Source organism: Corvus cornix, chromosome 5, assembly GCF_000738735.6.
Source record: "Corvus cornix cornix isolate S_Up_H32 chromosome 5, ASM73873v5, whole genome shotgun sequence".
Taxonomy (NCBI): Eukaryota; Metazoa; Chordata; class Aves; order Passeriformes; family Corvidae; genus Corvus; species Corvus cornix.
The window spans coordinates 833,538-861,375 of NC_046335.1; the positions used below are offsets into that span (position 1 = coordinate 833,538).

The 27,838-nt window shown below is 49.7% G+C and overlaps 2 protein-coding genes across 2 annotated transcripts in view; one reads left to right on the plus strand and one right to left on the minus strand.

The window, feature by feature from the left end:
• The window catches only part of FANCM (FA complementation group M), a 55,670-nt gene that overhangs the window by 7,166 nt on the left and 20,666 nt on the right, over nt 1–27,838 (plus strand). The window contains 7 exon segments of the mRNA XM_039553197.1: nt 16,111–16,242; nt 17,044–17,176; nt 17,369–17,497; nt 17,924–18,025; nt 19,485–19,666; nt 20,399–20,605; nt 24,130–24,364. Of these exon segments, the coding sequence (XP_039409131.1) occupies nt 16,111–16,242; nt 17,044–17,176; nt 17,369–17,497; nt 17,924–18,025; nt 19,485–19,666; nt 20,399–20,605; nt 24,130–24,364 (1,120 nt within the window).
• LOC104695878 (heme-binding protein 2-like) lies at nt 501–7,905 on the minus strand. The gene is made up of 5 exons (XM_039553195.1): nt 7,663–7,905; nt 4,541–4,632; nt 3,390–3,531; nt 1,846–2,029; nt 501–872 (listed from the first exon to the last, which is right to left on the minus strand). Exons 1-5 carry the CDS (start codon nt 7,889–7,891, stop codon nt 701–703), a joined length of 819 nt encoding a protein of 272 aa, XP_039409129.1. The 5' UTR covers nt 7,892–7,905; the 3' UTR covers nt 501–700.

Below are 27,838 nucleotides of genomic sequence, written 5' to 3' on the forward strand. Positions count from 1 at the left end.
TGGGGCTGGGCCGGTTCTCCCTCAGCCAGCCGAGAGCCCCTTTGCTGAGCTGGGAGGGGGGACAGGGCTGCGCCGGCTCCCCGGGGAGGCAGCGGGGAGGAGGCTCGGCGGGGCAGCAACAAGAGCTCGGCGGGGCAGCAGCAAGAGCTCGGCGGGGCAGCAGCAGGAGCTCGGCGGGGCAGCAGCAGGAGCTCAGGGCCGCAGCGGGAGCTCGGCGGGGCCGCTGCAGGAGCTCAGGGCAGCAGCAGGAGCTCAGGGCAGCAGCAGGAGCTCGGCGGGGCAGCAGGAGCTCAGGGCCGCTGCAGGAGCTCGGCGGGGCAGCAACAAGAGCTCGGCGGGGCAGCAGCAGGAGCTCAGGGCCGCAGCGGGAGCTCAGGGCAGCAGCAGGAGCTCGGCGGGGCAGCAGCAGGAGCTCGGCGGGGCCGCTGCAGGAGCTCAGGGCAGCAGCAGGAGCTCGGCGGGGCAGCAGGAGCTCAGGGCCGCTGCAGGAGCTCGGCGGGGCAGCAGCAGGAGCTCGGCGGGGCAGCAGCAGGAGCTCGGCGGGGCAGCAGGAGCTCAGGGCCGCAGCAGGAGCTCGGCGGGGCCGCAGCAGGAGCTCGGCGGGGCCGCAGCAGGAGCTCGGCGGGGCAGCAGCAGCTGCTCGGCGGGGCAGCAGCAGGAGCTCGGCGGGGCAGCAGGAGCTCAGGGCCGCTGCAGGAGCTCAGGGCCGCTGCAGGAACCAGATCTCGTTGTGGCGGTTGGCGGCGGCCGGGTTGGTGTAGCCGGCGATGATGAACGTGTCCCGCAGGCACAGCTCGGGGCTCTCCAGGATGGCTGCCAGCAGGTTGATCTCTCTCATGATCGAGTCTTCGTTGGTGATCCCTCGGAAGCTCCTGCAATGGTCACCTCGATAGCGAGTTCAGATCCACTGCGGCTGCAGCCCGCAGCTCCCTGACAGGAGGGTGCAGCCTGGAGGGGGTGGCTCTGCTCCCAGGGAACCGCCACGGGACAAAAGGGGACAGCCCTCAGCTGCACCAGGGGAGGTTTAGGCTGGACATCAGGAAAAAGCACCTCACAGAAAGAGTGATTGGGCGTTGGAAAGGGCTGCCCAGGGAGGTGGTGGAATCGCCATCCCTGGAGATGTTTGAGGAAAGCCTGGATGTGGCGCTCAGTGCCGTGGTTTAGTTGGCAAGGTGGTGTTAGGTCATAGATTGAACTTGGTGATCTCAAAGGTCTTTTCTTTAAAAACAATTCCGTGGTTCTTTTTAAACCCAGTATTTTTCCAGAGACTAGAAATGCCCTCTGAATTATTTGGTTGTGTTTCACCAGTGGTACTGACCATGACTGATCCCAAACAACTTTTTCATAATATTTTTTGTGCCGTGTTGGAAGCTTTGTTCCTGACTACTGAGCATAACCATAAAAATGTGTGTTTTATCACACATTTACAGATGCATCATTTTACCAAGTAATTGATATAAATGTAGAATATCCTGAGCTGGGAGGGACCCACAAGGATTGTGGAGTCCAGCTCCTGTCCCTGCACAGACCCCCCAACAACCCCACCCTGGGCATCCCTGGCAGCGCTGTCCAAACGCTCCTGGAGCTCTGGCAGCCTCGGGGCCGTGCCCATTCCCTGGGGAGCCAGGGCAGTGCCCAGCACCCTCTGGGGGAAGAGCCTTTGCTGGTATAAATAGTTAACCATTATTTCCTGACCATCCCATTCATACAACAGGCAGCTTTTACAACTTCTGAAAATTTAAGTTTTACCGTTTGTTACCTTTTACAAGGTTTAAAAATCGTAACGTGCCCAGATTGAGAACTGCATGCTCTTCCTGTGTTGAGCAGAGTTAAAGCATTTCTCACCTGCTGTAGACAATGGTGGCAGGCCACTCCTCGATGATGATGTCGGAGTCGAAGGGGTGTGGGGGCTCGTCCTGCAGCACCTCGGGCAGGTAATAGGCCACTGTCACCGCCTGTGTCATCGCCGACAGTGCCTCGTTGGTGTGCACGATGGTCACGATGGGGACCGTGATCCCCAGGTACAGCCCTGGGCACACACAGTGGGGTTTGAGAGGTTTTAGGAGACACCAAGAGAAGGTTTGCACGCTGTGCTGGCCTGCTGAACTCGTACTGAATTGTTTAAATGAGGGCACGGGGTTCGTGAAAGGATTTCGTTGGGAGGGTTTAGGCAGTGGGGGGTGTGCTCCAAGTTGGAAGTACCAGTCCAGCACTGGCACAGGGTGCCCAGAGCAGCTGGGGCTGCCCCTGGATCCCTGGCAGTGCCCAAGGCCAGGCTGGACATTGGGGCTGGGAGCAGCCTGGGGATAGTGGGAGGTGTCCCTGCCATGGCAGGGGGTGGAACAGGAGGAGCTTTAAGGTCCCTTCCACACCATCTGTGGTTCCATGATTTCACTGTGCTTTGCAGTTGGTGTGTGTGTGCAAATGTTTGTGCATGTGTGTGCGAGACAGAGTATATAAATATTTGGGAACAGAACTATAGGCAAGAGAAGGGGCTGCTTTGTGAATTCATGGAGGATTTGCTGTTGTTAAAAATGCTGCAGTATTTTTTTGCACTGTTGTGTGTTTGGACTGCAGGAGGGGAAGCAGAGATGGCTGACAGGGGGAACTTCGCTTCTGTACAGATTGAAAAACTCCCTTCAGTCCTGGAGCTAAAATTACCTTTAAACCATGTTAAAGTGTTAAAAGATAGGGGAGAGTGGGGAAGGTACCTGAGGAAAGAAAAGCTTTTGTGATCAATGTTTGTATTTTCTTGGAAAGACACTTAAGGGCTGACTCAATTACAGCACAGAGCACTGGGCATGGCAAAACTTTGTAATAACTGGAGGATGAAAAATATGAGAACTGATGTCTGGAAGTGAAAACCAGTTTAAATTGGATTGGACACCAGGTGCACATTTTACAGGCAGCCACAAGCTCTCAAGGACATGGTGGATTTGCCATTATTTTGAGTTAAAACTGGAGTATCTTTGTGGAAAACATGCTTTGACCACAAATTGTCTGTGTCCATTGGGACAGGGACAATTTAATATCTTGAATGAAAGGGAAAGAGGCAGAAAACTCTGGTCCCTTTTGGTATCACACTCTGACAGATGATTGCAGTGCTGCTGTGAACATTAAACCCCTAAAATCCTGTAGCAAATGCCAGATTTACAGCAGAGAGCTTGGAGCAGCCTGGGACAGTGGGAGGTGTCCCAAGGGTGGCACTGGGTGGGATTTAACATCCTTCCAACCCCAACCATTCCATGATTTCTATGATCTTTCGTGGAAAGATACCCCTATAGGGTGGCGTATTTGGGAAAAGCTAATCACAGCACCTCCCTAATTAGGAGGAGCTAGTTCAGAAATACAATTTTCTAACTCTGCTGTAGGACTGAGGTGCCCATTACCTGAGGAGTTCTGCTCACAGATGTACCTCATGAGCTTCATGAACCCCAGGCAGATGCTCTGTTCGTACTGCTTCTCTTTCATCTTTATGCAAGCCCACTTGGCTTTCCCATACTGCCTTTTCTCATAGAGCAGATCTCCCAGCTGCAAACACAGAGAGGACAATTTGGGGGGTTAATTCAATTGTCTGAAACCATCAAGCAAACAAATACAAGTTGAGCACAAGAACTGCATCTTTTTTTCAGCTCTCAGTGACATGATCTTGAAAGAAACATGAATTTTAATCCTTCCTCCTATAAACCAAGGAATACACTGCTGATTTTGGATCAAAACTGACTTCAGCCAATTTCTAGGTAGTTCTCCTTTAAAATAAAGATCTGCCATCTTTTGGGCTGGCACTATTAAACATTTAGTTGCAATTAACACTGAATAACCTTACTTTTTAGCTACAGTAATACTGAGAAATTGCTTTCAAGCTTTTCATTACAACACAAACAGTCAGGAGTCCCAAACTGTTTAGATTAAACACACTCAAATGATGGTATTTATAAATGTGAATTATCTAGATCTATTTAAAAGAAATGTGGCCAAAAAGTCCTCATAGATGGCTAGTAAAGGTTTTCATGGTTTGTTTGCACATTTCCTGAGCTGGAAGGAATTTGCTGTACCTTAATTTCGGTTTTTTTATTAGAGAATAAGATGGATTTGCACATTGCTGTTTTGTTTGATAATGATGATCCCTGATACGAAGTACATTTTTGGTTTTAAATTCAGATATTCATCTCTTTCAAGTACTCTTTGCTAAGGTTTTATTAAATTGACTGTGTAAAGGGGCAAATGCACCGATTTAATTGAAGGAAATGGGCATTTTATTTCAAATGGCAAAGTAAGAGGGGATTTTCTTTAATTATGTCACAAAGGCTGTGATTCCTGGCCATCTTCTGGCTTTCCTGACAGTTTCTACCTTGCAAAAAAGAAAATGACACATGTTCAAGGGATGAGGTGTTTCAGAGGAGAGGCAGTGGCACAGTTACAGTGCTTTGCACTTGATGGTCACAATCCTAAGCAGTTAAAAGAACTTTCAGAGGAGCCCCGTGCCTGGGAGCCAGGAAAGCCACCCTGTGTGCAGCCAGGCTGGGAAGGGCAGCAGTACCTTCTCCTTGCGCTGGATCAGGGTGAAGGGGATGCTCTGTCTCTCCTGAGGGTTGTTATTCCTGGTCAGCTGCTGGATGGGCTCTGCCATGTCTGCAACAGAACCACACATTCCCACCTGAGGCTTGAGGCTGCAGAAACAACACTGAAATGTGCTTCATTCCTCTGGGCTCTTTGTGGCTGGTTTTGTTTGCTCTCTGCTGGGGGAGGACAAAGCTTTTCCTAGGAGAGCTTACCTGGGTTCTGCCCCAGTGCTGTTAGGAGCAGGTTTTCCTCTCCCATTCCCTGGGCTTGCAGCTTCCCAAGTGTCCATGGAAAGCTTTAGCTGTGCCCCATTTCCTGCCTCTGTGCAGGGGACATTCCCAGTTCCAGCAACTCTTTTGCTGCTGGATTCAGGTGTGTATCCACGTGAAATAAGTTTGGGTTGGCTGCTCTTGTTCACAGGCTCAAGGAAATACTGCAGTGGGAATCGATTTCCAAAGGATGTTTAATGTCTAAAGGTGTGTTTGTAACTGTGGTTGCCCTGACATCAATTCGCGCTGAAGGTCATAAATAAATTCTGCTTAGGAGTTGATCCCTGACAGACAGGCTTGGAAACGGGATAGAAGGTCAGTCTTAGGAATGGAAAGTCTTTCCTCCACAAGAGTTGCTCCCTTGCCTTCTGAAGCTGAAGTGATAAGGTATTTGTGTGCTTAGAGGATTACAGACTCAATTTTACGTGCAGCGTTTGACAGTCTGGATGTGAACTCCTGCCCTGCTGCCTCATGGTGTGTACTGGACATGCAGGAGAAGGATGAGTTTCAGCTCCCAGGGCCCTTTTTCTGGGAGTTTGAAGTGCCTCAGGGTCTCAGTGGACGAGGCAGGAAGATGGGAGAAGAGAGTATTATCCATGTTTGAGAGAAGAGGAGAATTAAGATGCAGGAGAATTAACTTGGCCGAGGTCACTTAGTAAATCTGTAGCTGAGCTGGGAATCAAACCTCCATCTCCTGGCATCCAGTCCAGGGCTTTAGCCTTAAGACTATTTGGAATAGTAAAGGTCCTTAAACAAAGGGGAGGAAAAAAAAGGGAGAAAGCTACACTGTAGTTAAGTGTAAACATTTCTTTTTCTTTGAAATATATTGCTGGGAAACGTTTAAAATGTGACTAATAACTGACAGGTAAAATTGATCTCTTTGGAGGCTGAGGGAAAAATAAAAGTAGATTGGAGTTCAGCACTGAATTTTCCAACAATTAGGAAAGCTTTCAGGACTCTAGAAAAGTTAACTCTATTTTTAGATTACTTTATCAATAAGTGGGGGGGGTGGGGGTATGGTTTTTTTCATTCCATGTTAAGGCAGAGGATGGGGATTACAACTGATTAAAGTCCTTTGGGGAGTTTTATCCTCCAGTTTGTGAACCTGTGCTTTGTGTTGTCCCAGTCTGGAGAGCTCCACCTGCACAGGGCCAGGCTGGCAGGCAGCAGAGGGACAAGGACGGTTGTGCTTTCTTAAGTCATGGTTTCAGTGATCCACAGGGATCACCCAGCCCAGCCCCTGTCCCTGCACAGACCCCCAACAGCCCCACCCTGGGCATCCCTGGCAGCGCTGTCCAAACGCTCCTGGAGCTCTGGCAGCCTCGGGGCCGTGCCCATTCCCTGGGGAGCCTGGGCAGTGCCCAGCACCCTCTGGGGGAAGGACCTGTCCCTAAAATCCATCCCAATCCCCCTGACACAGCTCCAGCTGCTCCCTCGGGTCCTGTGCCTGCTCCCAGGGAGCAGAGGCATGGGGCACGGTCTGCTCCTTGGCACGGGGGGATTCCTCCTTCTGGAAAATGCCCTCCATTGCCTCCCTCCTCCTTCAGCCCTGGACAGGACCTGAAGAAAAATCTTGTATTATTCTGTCTTGGTTTTTGCAACGTGTGCTGAGTGCCACGGAGCAAACCTGTAACACTGTATAGCTAAAGTGTGGTCAAACGCTGCTTTTGACATATTCCTTAGACTTTGTATCCCTCCTAATGGCTCTCAGGAATTCCAATGCCAGGCACTAGATAATTCTGTGGGAAGGGCTCTGGTTTTCTGCTGCCCAGAGCTGTCTTAAGGACCGCTCTGCATCCAGGCATTCACACTGCACTCGGGAGTGTTAAACAGGGACCCCCTGCTCTTCCCTCCCTCCGTGCCCTGGGCATCCCGGAGCTGTCAGGTTCCAGCATTCCAGCCACAACCCCGTGGCTGCTGGAGCGAGTGCTGAAACTCTGGGATGGCACTGGGCACCCAGAGACCCCTCCAGGGGCAGCGAGAGCAAGGCAAGGCAGGGAGCTCTGTGCAGAGCGACCTTACCCTTCTTTTAGCACGTTAATTGTTATTGTTAAAGCATTACAGAGTTCAGATGGACTTCAAGGTGTGGCTGGAAAAGGAGGATGGATACAATTTGCTGTGTTGGAGTATAGAAAGGTTTCTAAGAACAGAGATTTAATACTGGTCATGTCCAGGGCAGTCTGGGCGAGGTGTGGCTCTCCCCAGCTCGGGAAGGTGAGTTCCCTGCACGGCAGAGATGCTGCAGATCTCTGCTCCTCCGGGCAGGACAGGGCAGAATTAAAGTCTGTGACCGAGCTAAGCTTGTAGTGACTCTCTGCTGCTAGTTAGGAGTTCTCTGGCTCATCAGCCTTTCAGAGTCTCTAGTCTTTCTTAAAATTGAAAACAACTAATTTCTGACTAGAATGAGCCTGGGAGCCTCGCTGTCAAAAGCAAATCAATCCTTTACTTGTTTACTCTGTGCCCTTTTTAAATACAGCCCTCTTTCCTCAAAGAACTGACTTTTTGGATGGGTGTAGGGGATATTCTTAGGAAGAATGCCTTTGCAGGTAGTCAGTTAATTAAGTCTGAAAACTCGCACTGGTTGTTTTTAGTATGAATAGGTCCCCCCAGTGCTGCTGCCTCTCCATTACGGAAAGCTTTGCATCGCCCTGGGCGAAGCTTTAGCCGCTTCAGAGCCACACTTCGGTGTCTCAGACTCCCAGCGGACTTCGCTGGGTGTTTATTGCTGGGTGTTCATCGCCGTGTCCCGCATCCCCAGCCCTATCCCGGGGCCATCCCGCGCGCCCGTCCCTAATCCCGCATCCCGGTTTGCGCCTTATCCCGGCCTTACCGCGGGGCACGTCCACCTGGTGCCCCCGGCCCACGCTCTGCCAGTAGCTCAGCAGCCGCTCCTGCTCCTCGTCGTCCACGCGTTCGGCCGCCTCCTCCTCCAGGCTGCTGCCGTGGCTGTGGTACGCGGAGTCGGCGCTCTCCTCGGCCAGCCCGTCCAGCTCCTCCAGCGTGATCGCGGCCGGGCCGCCGGGCCCCGCGCCGCCCATGCGGCACCCGCCCGTCTCCATCCCCGCTCCGCTCCGCGCCGCCGCCGCGGGGCCTTTATAGCGGCACCGGGGGCGGGGCACGGGCGGGACCCGCCTCGGCCCGCCCAGCGCCCGGCAGGGATGGACAGAGCCGGGCGTGGAGCGATGGATGCCCGGTCATGGCCACTGGGAGTGGGGGGGACCCGCCTCTGCCGCCCAGCGCCGGGCAGGGATGGACAGAGCCGGGCATGGAGCGATGGATGCCCGGTGAAGGGCAATGCCGGGCAGGATCCGGGGATGGACGGATCCAGGGATGGATGCCCGGTCCCGGAGCTCCGTGCCTTCACCCCGTGCTGCAGGGACCGAGCAGTGCAGAACTTACACAAGTTGGTGTTCTGTCTGTTTTCCCATTCATTCCCTCCTTCCCAGCTGTTCTCTTCATCGTGTTTTCCCCACTGCTCTTCATGTCCCGTTAGTTGTTCTTTATTGTGATTTTATTTCACTGCTTTCGAACCACACCTTGAAGACACTTCTTTCATTTTATTCAGTTAATCTCTGAGGTCTTTCCAAAATATTACGAGTGCAAAACCTCTGGGATATTTTGTTACTGAAGTCCAGCTTTGGAAGTTTTCAGCTGCGTAATCTTGCAGTTGAGACAAGGCTTTGTGTGAGCGAGGGGGATGAGCAGCCCCGTTATGGGGTGGATATGGCAATTAAAGCAGGATCTGGATTTCAATCAGGAGTCTGTGTGGACTCTGTGTAGCTGTCTTTCATTCCAAATTTAACATGAAATGACTGTTGTGGCCCTTTTTGTGCATGCAGGAATGGGGAATCTCATGGCATTTAGGGTTTGGAATAATAGGAAAACAGTCCTTTCCTGTGCCCTGTTGATGCTCACAGCGAAGGCTGGAGGTTGAGGATGTGACTGTTGTGATGCTTAATCTGCCCCCTCCTTTCTCCCTTTTTCTGGTCAGTCCCTTTCTCCAGGCTCAGCTTTGGCTCCCCAGCCCCAGGGGCTGAGCTTGCTGTGGAAATGACCCCTGAACTGCCTTAGCAGCCTGGATGTGCCGGTCCTGACTGTGCTGCTGACAGGGCAGACCGAAATCCTGCTGTGCTCGGGCAGCACTCCTTGGGGAATGTGCAAACGGAGGCACAGCTGCCGGTGGGAATGTCCTGAGAGGGTTTTTGGGATGCAGCGGCTGCAGGGAGGGAAGCACCGGCCACCGAGGGGGTTTGGCCTCTGGGTTTCGGGCGGCTCTGGAATTCACTGGGAAGGCAAATCCTGGAGCAAGGCTGGATCCCACACTTGTTTAAGTGTCTGGGTGCGTGCTGATCTGATTTCACGGGCAGCTGCCCGCAGAGCAGCACCAAGGGCTCCCTCACAGCAGGGAATTTCTGGCAGCGACCACATTTCCCTCTCAGACCCAGCTGAACCCTCAGCACCTGAGGGGAGGCACAGTGGGAACCCATCCCTGCCCCAGGTAAACCCCACATCACACACTCCAGTGCTGGGGGGAAGGAAATTTCCACTGAATTTTGGCAGCTGGGTTATCAGTACCGAGGGAGGGCATCCTGGCTCTTGGAGATTTCTTCCAGGAACTGGCATTCCTGTTTGAGTCAAGGTGTGGAGGTTCTTTTTCTGCCCATCCTGCATAAATAGTTCATGGAAAACAGTCCTGACTCTTTTGTTCAAGCATTGATTATGTGAATTAATGGTTGCTTAAATGAAATTATTTCTGTTTTAAGTATTAAGCATCTTTGTTGGAGATGAGAGAGAAGAAAAAGAAAAACCAACCAGCAGAAAAATAGTTTAAAATCACAGCTAAATTTCTCTACTTGTGAGAAATGCCACAGAATACTGACTATGAGAATGAATCTGGGAGGAGTTTAAAATCCTGTTTTAAAATTCCATCTGTACAAATTACTCTGTGTGTATTTAATTTGTCTTTGATTTCTGATGAGTTTAGTAATTACTGCATTTGATAGAGTGCTGAAGATGTGATGGTCTGTGTCTGGATAGATCAGAGGAACTCGTTGTTACTGCAGGTGGAAAAAGCTGATTTTTGTTTTATTTGTTGTTTTTTTTTCCCTCAAACGTGCTTTTTTTGTGTATGACTGCTGGCTGATAAACAGCCACTCTTGAGATAACACAGTTTTGGTAGGGCTGTGCTCTTGGTGCTCTCCTGGCAGGTTCTATTTCTCAATATAACACAAAAACTAATGTTCAGCCTTAAAAAATTCAGATTCAACCCATCCTCAGTGTGATGCTCCTTTCTGTCTGACAGTCACGTACTGAGTGGCAGGTTGATGTGGCAAAGCCACTTCTTTCTCAAGTAAAAAGTAAAATTGTTCTTGGTGAAATTAGTTGAAAAGTAAAATCTGTAGGTCTTGTTTTATAAGCTTTAGGAAATGAAAAATGCTGTAGCAGGAGAAAACTCAGCTGTTAGAAAAGGACAAAGTGTTGGATTTTTTGGATGGATCCCAGCTTCCAGGGAAGAACAGTGGATTTTCAGTGTGTCTCATGTCCCTGGAAGACTGGGAAGAGTCAGAATGAGTTAATAGAAACTTAAACCAAAACTTTTGGTGCCAAGATCATTACTGTGCTGATCAGTTTTGCGTTTGGAGAGCGACAATATCAGCTAAAATCCACCCTACCCTGCTGGGTCCCTGCTGCTTTCCTCTCTTTACTGGCCAGGTGAGAAAATGTCAGGAGGAAACTTACACAAAATGCACTTTTCTCCCTTGTTTAGAGTTTGTTTGTCAGGACTCTGAAGTTTTGCAAGAGAAAAACTAAAACTCAGTTCCAGTCAGAGCTCCAAAGCCTCCCCAGCTGGCAGACACTAAACATGGTTTGTTCCCGGGACTTGCTTCTGGAAGTTACTTTTGGGAATATTGGTTACTGCATGGACACTCCTCAAGGTACCACACTTGGGGAACCCAAACACTTGGGGAGCCCAAACCTTCCTGGCTTCAGTGTGATGCCTGAAGTGGCCACCTAAAAACAGAGACTGGACAGGAGTAAGGGAATAAGGCAGGGATTTATTTGAAAGGCCTTCAAAGGTACCCCTGGGCAGCCAGAGGCCACTGCCCAGATGGGCCCCAAGGTGGACGGCAGGGCACGAGTTCTTCACACTTTTATAGGTTGGGTTCATTTGCACAGCAGGGTTCATTCTCCAATTAAAGCTTCAGTTAATGATGTAATTTCCCCGAGCTTGCCCCCCTGTAGAGGCTTTTGGTTTATACTTTTGGGCCTAGGACGGTCTGGGTGTCCTTGGAGAGCAGGCCCGGAGAGGCTTTGTTCTGTGTGCCTGGCACAGAGAGCAGCAGTGAACAGGGTACAAGGAACTGCAGAGTCACACACCAGGCACTGCGGGGTCTGAGAAACGGGAAAGTTAAAACCTAATCAAGTTCTGGAACAAAGCAGGGAATGCTCTGGATCATCCCCTGACCTTCCTTGGAGCAGTGAAGGCTCCGGCTGCGTTCACACCTCCCTGCAGGATCTCTGCCCTAGGACAGCCTGGTCACATCCCTGCTGTGGATCCTTGGGATGGAAACCCCTCCTGAGCCCGATCTCCAGCAGAGCCCCATGGGCAGAGTCTCCTTTTGCCCTGCACTGCCTTTCTTTGCTCTCTTCCTTGAAAATTTGAGGATGTGGAGCAGAGGGTGGGAGCATGAGGTGCATGGCCACAGCACAGATCTGGGTTTGGCCTGCAGCTGTTGGTTATTCCCTGCTCCTGCTTTGGGGGATCCCCTTAGGACAGACCAGTGTGTTGGGCTGTGGTGGGACCTCACTGGCACTACCTGGGCTCATTTCCTTCTCACCAGCTCAGCCCCAGCACGTTGGGAAGGGATCCCTGGCAGTGTCCAAGGCCAGGCTGGACATTGGGGCTTGGAGCAGCCTGGGACAGTGGGAGGTGTCCCTGCCATGGCAGGGGTGGGGCTGGGTGGGATTTAAGGTCCCTTTTCAACCCAAACCAGTCTGGGATTCCATACTGGGCACTGAAAATACAGAGCCAGGGGGCTGAGGAGAGCAGGGGAAGAGTAGAGGAAGGTGCAGCTCTTTCAGCTCGGTGTGACTCCGTAAAAGCCAGTCAGGACTGTCAGGGGAGGCTGGGAGCACTGTGGGGCTCCTGTGGAGGGGATGCACCTTTGGAGTCCTTGTTTGTGGAGGTCCTGTCTGCTTGGCAGCTGGTTTCTGCCACCCCTCCTTCTCCACTGCGAAAGAAAAGCCTCACTAACAGTTATTTATGGGTGTTTTTCTTTGCCGAAGAACCCCTGCAAATCTGCACTAAAATAATTAGGTCAGGGCGTTAGTTTAGAGCCTGTAGAGCCCTGTTTTTTGTTGTGCCGACAGAAAACAGATTAGGAGCAGTTTTTAGTGAGGTGTAGCTGGCACAGGACCAGCTTTTTGCCCCATACACAAGTCCTCAGCTCCTGTCAGAACTCCAAAAACCGGTTCTAAGCTCATCATGGGTACAGGCTCCAAGAACTCATTGTGCTTTGCTGCGGGAGATACCTCAGAACAGAGAAAGTCTTTGTGTTCTCAGCAAGTTCAGTGCAGGATGGGATAACTCTGCCAGTCCTCTTTTGTCTGCTCCTGTAAATCTGTCAGCCCTGAACTCCAGCTAGTGAGCTGGAGAAAGCCACGAGCACTCCTAAGCAATTAATTGGAATTAATTCTATAGCTGTGTTTGGGTAACGTGACACTGCGATGTTTTGGAAAGGCTGAGGGGACTTTTCCAGAAGTATTATCTTTTTAATTAAAAATGAAGCTATGGAGGCAAGATAAATGCAATCAGTGAGCAGTGGGGGGTCTGATTCTCTCCTAAGTAGGTTGTGTTTACTGTTCCCTGTTAGTTCTGAAGCTCCAGGTGACTGGATCCTGCTGTCTTTCATAACAGTGCTGGGTTTGTTTGGCAGAAGGTGATTAAATCAGACAGGGGTGTACATTGAGCAAACAGGGACAATATCATTTTCTTGTATGTTAGAAACTGGGTCAAGGGATGAAACAGAAAAGCACATGTAATGGAGATTTCTTAAAAAAAAAAAAAAAGCTCTGCAAGTATAGGAAATAATAAACCAGTGCTGAAATATTAGATTTTGTGGCCCGTACTTTTTAATGAAAACATTAATTTCTTTTCTACAGGAACATTTATGGAAATACTGACTCCATTTCCACTACTTGAGACATAGTTTAAGCTTCATCTTCAGCACTTCAGGTGTCCTCATGTCCAACTGTTTGGGGTTTGATGGGAGGGTAATGAGCTATTCCAGTGGTATCCATACAAATAAAAAGCACTGAGTTCTTCCTCCATGGTCAGCATTCTGATGTATTTTGTAAATCCCTTTTCCTGTAGCTGGCACCGACATCTCTGTCTCTGTCCTTTTAAGGGGACTTGTCAGGTACAGCCCGGACTGAAGACCAAAGAACAGTAACAAACTCTGTGATAGAACACAAAGTTCTGAATTTTAAACCCTTAAAACAAAACTACATCTTGGATTTTGTTCTCACTAATATGAGAAATGAATTCCTTGTGCATTCAGCCTTCCCAGTGGCTTGGTGAATGGTTTTGACTGTATTTTGAGAAAACAACATTTGATATCTTCATTTTCTCCCCCCCTTTCCTCCAGAAATTCCTGGCACTGTTGTAGCCTCCAGTTGGTGTTTGCTTGTTGGTGATGTTAGAGGTGTTAGTGGTTTATTTCGCTTAATTAATCCATGAGGCTTAATTAGAAGGAATGCCTGGGGCTGGAGTGTCCTGCCTTGCTTTTCCTGGGAGCTGTGGGACGCCGTGACCCAGCTTCCCGGGGGATAAAGGAGACCTGGACAGGGCTGGGAAAGGCCTTGGAGCCCTTTGGATGTTCAGTGCCCACAGCTGGGCTGACTCCAGGTGCCCCAGGGGACACAGAGCGGGCAGGCAGGGGCTGCCCCATGCCTGGGCCCACCCCACGGCTCAGAGCAAAGTCATGGAATGATTTGGGCTGGAAGAGACCCTAAATCCCACCCAGCCCCACTCCTGCCATGGCAGGGACACCTCCCACTGTGCCAGGCTGCTCCCAGCCCCAATGTCCAGCCTGGCCTTGGGCACTGCCAGGGATCCAGGGGCAGCCCCAGCTGCTCTGGGCACCCTGTGCCAGGGCCTGCCCACCCTCCCAAGGAAGAGGAGGAACCCAAAATGCACCAAAGCCCTCAGAATCCTGGCTCCATTTCTGTGCTTTCCCTTTATCTGCTGTAAGCTGCTTATCCTGCTGGCTCTGGTCTGCTGGTTTGGAGTGACCCGTGGGCATGGATGGGCAGGGTGGAAATTCCCCAGCACATCTCCCCCAGTTCAGCTGGGGCTGTCACAAATTTTCCTTCACCCTTCCAAATTTCTCCTGGCTTTTTTTTTTTTTTTTTGGATTCTTTGGGGGATTAATGCTGCTGTCATTGATAATGGCAATTATTCCCACTCCATTCCTTAGGATTTTGGATTAGATTTAGATTAGATATTGGGAAGGAATTCCTCCCTGGGAAAGTGGGGAGGGGCTGGCACAGGGTGCCCAGAGCAGCTGGGGCTGCCCCTGGATCCCTGGCAGTGCCCAAGGCCAGGCTGGACACTGGGGCTGGGAGCAGCCTGGGACAGTGGGAGGTGTCCCTGCCATGGCAGGGCTGGGATGGGATGGGATTTGAGGTCACTTCCAACTCAAACCATTCCATTCTGTGATTCTGTTTTCATTTTAATGCCACACAGGTTCTGCACACAGACTAAGAAGGTAAAAGAAGACCTATAAATAAATTACATTAGGAATTAAATTATAAAGTAATCTATAGCAACAATCAAAGCAAGCAGACAGAAGTTCAACTAAGCTGCCCCTGCAGTGCCTGAGCACGAGCAGCACGTGCTTGTTAAGGATATTTGTGCATCCTCACGGGATCTGGGAACCCAGCACAGGAGCAGTGCCTGGAGAGCACAAGTGGAATGCTGTTACTCAGGGATAAACTCAGGTTGCATTTTACACGTGGCTTTCTTTACCTGCCAGGACATTTTCTCCCCTGCAGCTCCACTGGGATCAGTGTTTGAAGCCTGACTTAGGCCTGGCTTTATTGGTTTAGTTGGATGCTTTTTAGGGGGCTGAAGAGACACTAAAGGCATTAAGCATTTGTTACACTCCAGCCCTCTCAGGGCAGGGCAGCTGTGCTGCTGCTGGAGCGCCTGGAAAACTTGGGAAACGTGGTGTGCATGGAAGCAGCAATGGGGAATTGCCTCAGCCTTTGGAGCAGCCTGTTCTTGTGCACTGGGATGATTTTGGGGCCCTTGGCCAAGGGGGCCAACAGGTTGTAAACAGTGTTTGTAGGACAAATCTGATTACTGCAATTATGGCAGAGTTAGCGCTCAGGCCAAACTAAGTCTGTGGAAAAATCCTGACCACCTAAGGCTGGGAAACAAAGAGGAAAAACAGGATTAAGATGCATTAGTGCAGGTTATTGTCCTTGCTGCACCGAGGTGGAAAGCAGGTACATGTGATGTTTGAAAACAGGCTGTGTTTTGGGGTGGATTCTGAAGGAAATGGGACACGCTGCTGTGCCTGTGCCCGTTCCTCTCTGCTCGTGTGTCCCAGCTCCCATGCCTTCCACACACAGATTTTGGACATTCTGGCCAGTCTTTCACCCAATTCAGTCTTCTCAGAGGTGAATCCAGGTGTTCTGGGATCAAAATGCCGTTGGAGTGCGAGCAGTGAGAGCGGAGCTGCAGCCCCAGTTCCGTGCCTGGGTGTCCATCCCGTTCTGCTCCCTCTCTGCTCAGTCAGCCCCTGTTCCAGTCCACACCCCAGGGCTGTTTCCCCTTCTCGGTTCCTGGATGGATACAGGGCTATCCTGGGGGCAGCAGGCTGTTGGTCTGTAGAAAGGGGGGACACAAATCCTTAGGGAACCATGTTCATGGAATCTCCTGAGTGGGAGATCAGAGTCCAATTCCTGACCTTGCACAGGACACCCCAACAATCCCACCCTGTTCCCGAGAGCCTTGTCCAAGTGCTCTGGCAGGAATTTTGAGAGTTAACCTAAAAACATCCTGACTATGGCGAACCTTCCACTGAGGCAGAGCCCCAGGTACGGTAACAAAGCACTCAGAATTCAGCACAGCTCACTCGGAAAAATTCTGTGTTTCAAATAAAGTCAATGAGCTGCTCATGTTCTGTTGTGTAGGATCTGTAAAAATAAATTATTTCAAGGGGCTCAACCCCCCCCCCCCACCCCAACCTGTGCTGGGTTTTGGTTGCAGGTGCTGGAAGCGTTTGCTGGGCGCCTGATTAAGGTGGGAGTGTTATCCAGGAGGGATATTCCCAGCCTGACCAAGTACCAGATCATCCTGGCAAGGGATCAGTACAGGAAGAATCCCTCTGCACAACATGCAGTAAGTTCTTTATTTATTTCATGCTATTAAAGTAGGGAATAAATAGAAATAATCCATCGTTACAACATTTCCTGAGACATTTTAAGCAGATTTCTGTTCCTAGCCGTGGAATAAAATATCATAGACTCACGGCACGGTTTGGGAAGGAAGGGATCTTAAAGATCATCTATGGAACCTCTAAAATATTCCTAATTGTTCCATGTTTCTGGATGCCAGTATAGGAAGGTCAAGGAAAAGATCAGGAGCTCCATTTCCAAAGTGAAGTTGTTGTGAGAATGTACATTGTAATTACTGACAGCCAAGTTTTCATTTTCCCCTCAAAGCTGTATTCCTGCTCCTATATTTTGGTAAATCCTCATGGAATGGTCAGATTTTGTAAACTTAAAGAAAACTGCCTTAAAAAAGACTGTGTGCCTCAAAAAGAGCAGTGGGAAATCTCCTTCACTGTAAGCAAGGCAACTTTCCTGACTTAATTTCATAGCCTGGGTGGATGTGCTGGGAATCCCTTGTTTTCCCAAATGCTGATGGTTCAGCTGTCTGAGTTGGAGGGTTGATTGAGCTCATTTTGGGAGGCAGTACAGGTATTTTGGAGAGTATTTTTGGAGGTGGAAGAGGATCACCTTCGCTGAGCATTGTGGAGTCTGTCCCCTGAGGGTTCTCATGGACAAACTGCTCCCTGGGCATCACTCTGGGCTTTGCTCTGCTCCTCAGGTGTCACTCTGGTTCTGGTCAGGAATTGCAGTGGCATTCCTGCTCCTCAGCCACTTCCTAACTCAGTCTGAGTCTGCTTTTTTCCCACAGGGAATCCATCAAGGCATCATTGAAGGAGACTTTGCCCTCTGTATCAGTCTGTACCACGGGTACGAGCTGCTGCTGCAGATGGGAATCCGCTCCTTATTCATCTACCTGTGGGGAATCATGGATGGATCCAAAGGTGAAATGTCCTCGGGAACATCCCTCCCTTCAGCTCCACTCTTCTCAGTTCCCTCACTGTATGGGTGGTTTGGCACAAAACAGCTTAGGGAAAGAGGGGATGCAGATGGAATTGGTGTTTTGTTCCCCTTCTGTTAAAGAGTCTGTTTGGGAAAGCAAATGAAATCCTGAGGTGTTCCAACTCTCTCCAAAGGGTTATCCCGCACCAAGACCGAGCTGGGGCGCAACGAGGACTTCATGGAGCTCTACCAGCAGCTTCGGGACGTGTTCTCAGCCACTGCTGTGGCTCCTGAGAATGGAAGTGTGTGCAAGAGCACAGCAGGTCAGGATTCCCCTCTCAGGGACAGAATGTTCCTGGTTGAAGTCCTGCTGCACTGGCTGCTGCTCTTTATTCCAGACTGGCTTCCCAATACTCTCTCTCCCCTCCCTCTCTCTCTTCCCTCGGTGGTTTTAGCTGCTTTCAATCAAGTTTTCTATGTTTGAAGTTTTTTATTTGCTTTCAAGTGAAGGTTAAAATACGACTGTGTCACTGTAAGTCTTTTCCAGTGTGACTCTAACAAAAGTAGCACTTTCTCAAGAACTGGGTTTAACAAATGAGCTTCTGTCAGCAGTTTATTGTTCTGTTTAGAACTAGTATCAGGAATTGGGTCTGACTCGGATAATTGCAGTGGGAGGGAACGAAGTTCACTAAACCTTCCTGCTCATTGCAGGTTTATTTACATCCTTTGTTGCTTTATTTCCTTTCCAGTGTTGGAAAAGAAAAAGGAATTTGTCTACAGTCATCCAAAACTAAAGAAATTGGAGGAAATCGTGATAGAACACTTCAAATCCTGGAAAAAGGGATGTTCTGGTGAGTACCAACAAGTCAAGAGAAAACCTGGGGATGGAAACAAGGAATATCCTCCTGACTGATTTCCAGTCTTGTGCTGCTTTATTGCTTTGATTGTTTGTGTATCTTCCCCTCTAGAAGAACTTAAGATTTCTATAAAATAAAACTTCCTGTAAATTCTCATTATTCATTTGATATAAACTGCTCTAACAGCTGAGTAAAACAGGGATAGGCAGCTCATTCCTGGGGCTACCACGTTTCCTGCTGGTCCTGTCCCAGTTTGTCCTGGCAGCCTCCCCTCAGGGCCCTGCTGCCAGTCCCTTCTGCAGTTACATGAGCACATTTAAGTTCCTTAAGGATAAAAGTTCTGATATCTGGCCTGAGGATAAGAATTAAAAACTCTGAGGCATCAATTTGAAGTTCAAACCCTCTGGTTACATTCACCTGTCTCTCATTGTTTTTCATCTTTATGGAGAGATGTCATTCAGATCTCTTTGGGTTTGGGATGTTTCAGCTTCTTGATTCCAGCTTTGGGAATGATTACATGAGTAATAATAACATTTGTTTTGTAGCTTGTTCACTTTTTTCTTGCCTGTTTGGATCTTTGTGCTCTGTGATGTTCTGATAATTTCTGACCTGCCCTTCCCTCTTCTTTTTGTATTTTCTTTTCTCTCTTGAATGCACTGTTCTCAGCAAACCCTTGAAAAGACTGATGCTTTCTAGTAGGCAACTTTAAGGTTTCCCAGTTCTGTGTTTGCAGCTACAGGATATGTCCCAATGCATTTAATGCAATTAACTCCTTTTTCCCCCCTTCCCATTCAGTTCTCTCTGCCTCCCAGCCTCCCTCCCTCCCTCCTTTTGCCTCCACTTGAAAAACCCTACATTGGAGATGGAGAAGGAGGGAATTCATGCCCGAAGTCCTCAGCCATATCAGAAGTACCACCAGCCCTTTCTCCTCCATTTATTGCCCAGAGCAGCTGGGGCTGCCCCTGGATCCCTGGCAGTGCCCAAGGCCAGGCTGGACATTGGGGCTGGGAGCAGCCTGGGACAGTGGGAGGTGTCCCTGCCATGGCAGGGGTGGCACTGGGTGGGATTTAAGGTCCCTTTAGCCCAACCCAAACCATTCTGGATTGTGTGATTGTGGTTCTGCTGTCCTGAGGGTCCTAAACTGGAGAAATGGAGACAACGGTGTCTTGAACTTCATTCCAAAACAGTTCCCATCCAACCCCAGCTTTTCAAAGTGACTTTAGTAAGGGCACCTGAGATACAAGACATTCTCACCATGGTTGGTGTAAATCCTCCAAAACTGGAGATGCTTTGATTCCAAAGAGGAATTTTGCAAGGAGAATTTTGCCTTGGAGCATTTTCTGCCCGTGTTCTCTTCCCGTTAATGAGACAAGAGCTGTGAACGTGTAACTTGTGGGGTGCCTCATCCTTTTTTATTGGTAATTCTATTAAAACCTGACATTTTCAAATCCAGCAGATGAAGGCAAGAGTGAAAGTGGGGACACGAGGGTGATGATCTTCTCCTCGTTCCGGGACAGCGTGCAGGAAATCGCCGAGATGCTGGCCCGGCTCAGCCCGGCTGTGCGGGCCATGACCTTCGTGGGACACTCCTCGGGGAAGAGCACCAAAGGCTTCACCCAGAAGGAGCAGCTGGAGGTGAGGAAAGAGGGCACTTGGAGCAGGAATTAGTGATGAAGAGCATCAATGTTGTGTAAAGAACTCCAGGAGCGTTGACTGTGTGGCAGTGGCTGAACTTTAAGTGTCGTTAGGAAATCCCTGTGGAGTGCAGAGGCTTCCAGAGTATCCAAAATTGTACCCACTGAACAAAATACAGAAATAATTTATCGATTCATATTATATTAACAGCTGCTACATTTAGATGGCAAAAATCTGGGGAAATATGCAAATACATGCTAGGGAAATTTTATTTTTCTTGTAGGTCAGAAAGATAAGATCTATTAAATTTTGATCTAGAGAAGTTAAAAAAAAAAAAGATAACCCCAATGCAAAGTTGGGAAATGAGTTTTAGAAGAATGCCATGGTTGGAGTCAGAATAAGGTGTGCTTTTCTCCCTTTATTTTAGAATCCAAGAGTTGAAATGCTGATGTTGGCCACACTGGTGTTTGATCACAGGGGCAGCAGCTGGGAAATTTAAAAAGAGTTGTTATTTACTAATACAATTATTCGAAAATATAATTAGAATCTATTTAGAATATTAATATAACATATATTAATTAATATATTAATATAATATATAGAGAGTATATTTTAGAATAGTTGTTGTTGTAGTTGTTGTTGTAGTTGTTGTTGTAGTTGTTGTTGTAGTTGTGGTTTTAGACTCAGTTTTCCTGGCGGAGCTGGGAAATCCCATTTCCATCGTCCCCGCAGGTGGTGAGGCGTTTCCGGGAGGGAGGCTACAACACCCTGGTGTCCACCTGCGTGGGCGAGGAGGGGCTGGACATCGGCGAGGTCGATCTCATCGTGTGCTTCGACGCCCAGCGCAGCCCCGTGCGCCTGGTGCAGCGCATGGGCCGCACCGGCCGCCGGCGCCACGGCCGCATCGTGGTCATCCTGGCCCAGGGCCGCGAGGAGAGGGTGAGTGGGGGCATGGGCAGGGGGTCAGGGATAGCCTGGCCCACAGGGGTCATCCCAGCTCCTGGCCCTGCCCAGACCCCCCAACAACCCCACCCTGGGCATCCCTGGCAGCGCTGTCCAAACGCTCCTGGAGCTCTGGCAGCCTCGGGGCCGTGCCCATTCCCTGGGGAGCCTGGGCAGTGCCCAGCACCCTCTGGGGAAGAGCCTTTCCCTGATCTCAGCCTGAGCCTGCCTGGCCCAGCTCCAGGCGCTCCCTGGGTGCTGTCCCTGTCCCAGGAGCAGAGATCAGAGCTGTCCCTTGGGACAAAGCTGCAGCCCCCAGTGAGTCTCCGCTCAGCCTCCTCCTTCACTCTGTCACAGGAAACTCCAGCACAGAATCCTGGAATGACTGGGGTTGGAGGGACCTTAAATCCCATCCCATCCCCTGCCATGGCAGGGACACCTCCCACTGTCCCAGGCTGCTCCCAGCCCCAATGTCCAGCCTGGCCTTGGGCACTGCCAGGGATCCAGGGGCAGCCCCAGCTGCTCTGGCAATTCCAGCCCAGCCCCTCCCCACCCTCCCAGCCAGCAATTCCCAATTCCCAATCTCCCATCCAGCCCTGCCCTCTGGCACTGGGGAAGCCATTCCCTGGCTCCTGTCCCTCCATGCCTTGTCCCCAGTCCCTCTGCAGCTCTCCTGGAGCCCCTTTAGGCCCTGCAAGGGGCTCGGAGCTCTCCCTGGAGAGAGTTCACCTTTTCCTCTCCGGGTGAGCATTCCCGGCTCTCCCAACCTCCCGTGTCACCAAATGAAACTCGGAGCATCCAGGGGTTTTCCGAGGGTGCAGAGGAAGGTGTGGGGTGGGGGCTGGAGCTGGGAGGGGACACTGGTGGTGCTGCTGGTGACGCTGGGTGTTCAGACTGGTACTTACTGGGCTGGTGACGACACCGGCACTCAGAGCTGGCTTTAGTGGCCGTGCTCTTGCGTGTGACGCTGAAGAGATCGGCTTAGGTGCAAATCCACTTTGGCTGAGTTCCTGGAGCCCAGCACTCAGGCAGAGCATAATTAATCATCCCTGAGTACAGACTGTCCCTTGGGACATCCATGTCCCGCTGGAAATGTGTGCTGGGAGCTGGGGGGTCCCACCACAGCTGTGCCAGCTCCATCCCACAGCCCTGCAGGGCCCGGGCTCATCCATGGAATGGGACAGGGCAGGATTTGGGCAGCACAGGCTGGGCAGTCCCTGCTGCCATCACTGGTGAAAGGAGGTGCAAACCAATAAATCCAAGATGTTGGGGAAGATGAAACAGGAAAGCCTTATAAATATGATTGCCTGACAAAAGATTTTGGGAATATGAAAACTACAGGCAACATCGAAATGAAAGCCACTTTTGAAATACCAGGTCTTAGTTACTGAACAACTGGAAAACAATGGTATGGCCACTGAAGATAATCCCCTCTTGATGGAACAATACCCTCTGCTTGCAAACAGGTCCAAGGGTCAGAGCAGACCCTACTAGCTCAGCAGAAGGGGTCCAAAGAGTAGTTTTTAGAAGTTAAGATGTAACACTCTATGGTAATATAAGAACTCTTATAGGCTGTATGTAAATGCTATAGGATTTGTATCTTGTATTAGATTGGTTAGTGACAATTAGAATATTCAGTACAGAAGATGATTTATTGTATTGTAACCAGGACTTCAGACATTCCTTTCCTTACTTCCATTCCACTCCACTCTTGCTCTTACTCTCTCTCTCTCTCTCTCTCTCTCTCACCCATTTACTCTCTTGCTCTCTTGGGCCTGCTCAGAGCTGAGTCTGGCAGCTCTGAGCAGTGCCCCTATACCCAAGCCTTTTACAATAAACCCCATGTGTCCCAAGACCTGCCTATAGAGATCTCTTCATCACCGTCCCGTCTCCAACCACCCGTAACCTACACCAAGACCTGTGCAAACCAATTGTAAACCCAAAATTTCAGACTCTTGGTATTATTTCATTTATTCCAGCCAATGCTGTAGCTCTGGTTTGCATTTGTGGGTGGCAGGGATTTAATTCTGAATGATGCTGCAAAGAATCCTCCCTGACGGGAAAAAAGTTGCTTTGAAGGGATGAGAGTTAAAAATGATAAACCTGAGTAGAGCTTGTAAATAGATATTTTCTCATGCTGCTTACAGAGGCTGGTTACTATTGAAAGCTCTGCTCTGTAATGGGATATAAAATAGTCCCTTAAATTCCTTGGAGCTTCACTTAAGTAGTTGGATTACTCTGTGGTCCAGATTTTCTCAGATATCTTTGAAGCAGAACCTCCCCCCAGGTAGAACAGTCATTGTATATAATTTTGTTATGTTGAGATCAGGAAATAAGTTTAATTGCAAACCAATATTGCCTTGGTCAGTTTGTTTGGTTTTTCTCGAGGGTGTTTCTTGGGGTCGTTGTTGGGTATTTTAAGTTTAACAGAACTAGAAAGAGACTCAGTGTGGAGATTCTTCCCCATCACTTCATTGGCACCTAAATAATTCATGTCCATGTATTAATTTATGGGAATTTGTTTGGGCTTTGTGTGGCTTTTTTTTTTTGTTTTGGTTTTGTGTTTGGTTTTTTTTTTTTAATTTTCCTTGGTTTAGTTTAGAGGTTGTTTTCAATCAAACCACTTCAAGTCAACCACAAAGCTTTTGAAGGTGTTTTATTGGGAGAAAGGGGTCAGTGCAGGTGTGGAAGTGTGATGCTGGCAGGAATTTCCGTGGCCTCAGTGTTCCTGGGTCAGCTGTTCCACGTGGCAGCTCCCGCATGTCCCGGACCCCTGGAGCTGCTGGGATTGGGCTCAGCATGTCCTGGGGAGCTGCTCAGCCCAGAGAAACACAGGGGAGGGAAAAGCCAGCAAAGCCACAACTCCCTGATGCTGTTAATTTGGTAATACCACGGTTTTTTGCCATAAAAACACTGGGCTTGACTGTTCTAGGATTAAAAAGTTGTTTCTCGGAGTGCCCGAGGGGTTTATCAGAGCTGTGGGCTTCTTCCAGCTTTATTCGAGGAGCATCTTTTATGGTCCCTGAAATCCTCTCTGTCAGGTGGCAGCTGCCCCTGTCCCACTCAGGGCCTTGGAGAGGAGCACAGCACAAAACCAGTTCCACACTGAGCCCCAGCTTCCCTCCTCACTCTGCCCAGCTTTGGTTTCTCTGTTGCACAATAAACCAGGGTGTAATTAAAAGGACTCGGAGCACTCATGACATCAACAAATCATCTTAGGCCTTTTTTTTTTGCTTGACCTCCTTTCCCTGTTTCCGAGTAATCTAATTTACATCATCGCTGTATCAGTGGCAGATTGTAACTTCCCCCAGGCACGGGCTGTGCCCCTTTCTCTCTCTCTCTCTCCTGTGCTGTGCCTGCTTCTGGACCACTAAAAAACCCCAAACCAAACAACGCCTTGCTGAGGGAACAGAAAATAATGAGAAACCCCACAGGCACTGAGGTGTTCTTTTAGTTTTGATCAAATGCTGTGAAGAACCAATCAATCACCAGGTGATTTATCTATTTATCCTCTCTTTCAGACTTACAACCAAAGCCAGTGTAACAAAAGGAGCATCCACAAAGCCATTTCAGGGAACAAAACCCTTCGTTTCTACCAGCACAGCCCACGGATGGTTCCAGAAGGCATCAATCCCAAAGTGCATAAAATGTTTATCACTGCTGAAAAACACGAGCCAAGCACCTCAAGGATGCTTTCCAAAGAGAGGAGATCCAGTTCCCTGCAGCACAAATCTGCTCCCTTTTCCTGTGTCACTGGTAAGAGGATTATGATGTTTCCAGCACATCCAACCCCTCTGACGGGGGCCTGGGGCTCTGCAGGGTCACTCTGTCAGCTCAGACACTGCTCAGGGCTGCTTCAGCCCTCAGCCTTTCCTGGGCATCCTCACAGCTCTGTCCTTGCCTATCCAGATCCTCAGGCAGGCCTTTGCTCATCTTTCCCCACGGAGTCTCTCACTGAAGGTCAGGAGCTCCAGCTACGGACAGAGGAGGCAGATGTTCATCCCAGAATCCCAGAATCCAGGACTGGATTGGGTAGAAAGGCTCCTTAAAGTTCCCATGGGCAGGGACACCTTCCCCTATCCCAGCTTGCTCCAAGGCCTGTCCAACCTGGCCTTGGGCACTCCCAGGGATGGGGCAGCCACAGCTGCTCTGGGCATTGTGGCTTCCTAAATGACAATGAACCAGAAATGCTTGAAAACAGAAGGATTTTGATGGGAGCCAAAGGAGAAAGCGAGGGCAGGGTATTTATGAATTGTTCAGACTCTCTTGGAGGAAAATTGGAAAATTCTCTTGGAGGCTTTTTAGCTGATGCAGTTCAGTGGTGCTGGAATGCTCAGGAAGCTGAACACAATCCTAAGTCAGGAAAAAAGAGCTACTTTTTATAAATACTTGGGAATTTTCATGCTCTATGACCTTGCTAGTGCTTTCTGTAAAGACCAACAGCAGCTTCTTGAAAGAAGAAACTCGAAGCCTTGAGAAACTTCCTGTTTCAGTACCTGATTAAACAGACACAGCTGCTGGAAAACAACCAGAGCACACCATGGAGTGCAAATAACCATTTTGGGAGCCTTTGTTGGTCTGTCCTAGAGCAGAGAAATGAGCAGGGAGGGCATAAAGAAAACGATAATGCTGGGAACATTCCTGCTGAGGGAGCAGCACTGCAGGGCTGGAGTTACCGGGTGCCTTTTGTGTGAGCCACGGGTGCAGCTCCCCAGGGCTGGGCGGGCTCTGCATCACCACAGGGGCCTGCAATGGGTCCCCAAGGTGGCCAGGGGTGAGTCCCCCAGCTGGCCAGGGTTGATTTGCTGGAGCTGGCCAGGGCTGAGTCCCCAGAGGGTGACCAGAGTTGAGTAGACAAAGGAGGCTGGGATTGATCTGCCAAAGATGCCAGGGTTGAGTCCCCAAGGTGGCCAGGGCTGATTTACTGAAGGTTGCCAGGCTTGAGTCCCCAGAGGTGGCCAGGGCCGAGTGCCCCTCCTGGCAGCCAGGGCTGCCCTGTGCAGGTCCCTGAGCACCAGCCCTGTGTTGAATCCCCTTCGTTGCTGGGTGAGCCAGGGGCTGCTCCTGATTTTAGTGACACTCGGGATAAAGCTCCAAAAGAAGACAAAGAAAGGAGTTGACTTCTTTGCATTTTCTCTCCATTTTAGTGCCCGTTCCCATGGTAAGAAATGGGCAAAGCTGGCAGCAGTGAGTGGGCCGGGTGTGTTCTTACCTCTGCTCTCACTTTGTTGTTGAGCTCCAGTTCATCCTCAGGTTTCTCCACGGCAGGAACTGAGCTATCATGGGCTGAATTATCACAGGAATTTCAAGCATTCTCCTTGTTTTCTAGGTAAAATCAATACAATCATGGAATCATTCAGGTTGGAAGACCCCTCTGAGCCCATCGAGTCCAACCACTGCCCAGCACTGCCAGGGCCACACTGCCCCATGTCCCCAAGTGCCACATCCACAGATGGATGGAAATCCCCCCAGGGATGGGGATTCCACCTCTGCCCTGGGCAGTTCCAAGGCCTGACCACCCTTTCCATGAAGAAATTCCTCCCAATGTCCAACCTGAACCTTCCCTGGCACAACTTGAGGCTGTTTCCTGTGGTCCTGCGACTCATTACCTGAAAAAATACACATTTCCTGTTCTTCTTCATTTGATCCAGTTTCTATTAATATTACACCCCGCTTTCACTTCAAAACCTCTTCCATAAATTTTGTCTGTCAGTCCCAGAAGGATCCAATATCTTGTGCTGCCCCATCATAAACCAAGCGCGTCCTTCCATTTTCAGAGCTCTCCTTCAAAAAGTGCAGCAAAAAATCCCTTTCCTCCATCAGCCTCTTATATCATTTCTTGTATTTTAAGTTTCTTTTTTCTCTCTGATTTTTGGGTTTTGTTTGTTTGGGGGTTTTTTTAAGAGTTTGCTGAAGTGAGGAGCATGTTGGTATTGTTGCTCCTGGGAGCTGAATCTCATTTCAAGCTCCCAGTAATTCCTTTTGCTTTTGTCCAGATGAAATCCCATTTTCTTAATTCTTCTGCTGGTTCTCCACAATTCCTCTACTCTCTCCTTTCCAGATGGATCAATTTTGAGTTGTCAATAACTGTGGGCTTTGTTTGATTTTACAATTTCATGTTATTTCTGTAATTGCTGGTTTATCCCAATGATAATTGGTTTGGACTCACTTTTTAAAAATCTACCAACACCTGCTTTATGTTTAATCCTCTGTGGGGTTTTCATGCCTTTCCAGTGGCTAATTCTTGCTCTCTTCCCCCTTCAAGAACAATGAAAATACCTTGGTTCTGGAGAAAAGCAGGGAAAATAACGTGGATGATGTGTTTGTGCCTGGTAGGACACGGCATCCCTAACTCAGAGTGTTCTGGAGGATAATTCCCCATGAGACAGCACGAGCTGCTTCCCATGGAGGGGAGAGGCTGTGCCAGTGACTGCAGGACGTGGTGATTCCCAGCCCTGGATCCTTATCAGCCTCACTGAGGATGGGAATGTTCTCCCTGTACTCTCACTCTGGAGGCAGCAGTCATGTTTGTCATGTCTCTCTTTCCTTATGTTGGGGAAATGTTCTGGACAGCCACAATCCTCCCTGTGCTCCCCAGCAGGACACCCAGAGCTCTGGGAAGCGTCTGTTCCTGAGTTCTGCCAGCTGCTCCAGGGCTCCTTGCCTGGCAGGGTTGCACCATGGATCACTGGGGCTGATCTCATGGGATCATCTTGTCTCTGTCCCACAGAGCGGGGCTGGAACATGGGGCTGAAGTCATCTGTTGTTCTCAGCACTCCCTGATGGGTCTGGATGGCAACAGTTCCTCAGGAACTGGGAATGGGCACAGCCCCGAGGCTGCCAGAGCTCCAGGAGCCTTTGGGCAACATGCACAGGGGGGGATTGTTGGGGTGTCTATGCAGGAACAGGGGTGGGACTGGATGGTCCTTGTGGGTCCCTTCCCACTCAGGATATTCCCCGATTCTGTGATCCCTGTGGGTCCCTTCCCACTCAGGAAATTCCCTGATTCTCTGATCCCTGTGGGTCCCTTCCCACTCAGGATATTCCCCGATTCTGTGATCCCTGTGGGTCCCTTCCCACTCAGGATATTCCCTGATTCTCTGATCCCTGTGGGTCCCTTCCCACTCAGGATATTCCCTGATTCTGTGATCCCTGTGGGTCCTTTCCCACTCATCCTATTCCCTGATTCTGTGATCCCTGTGGGTCCCTTCCCACTCAGGATATTCCCTG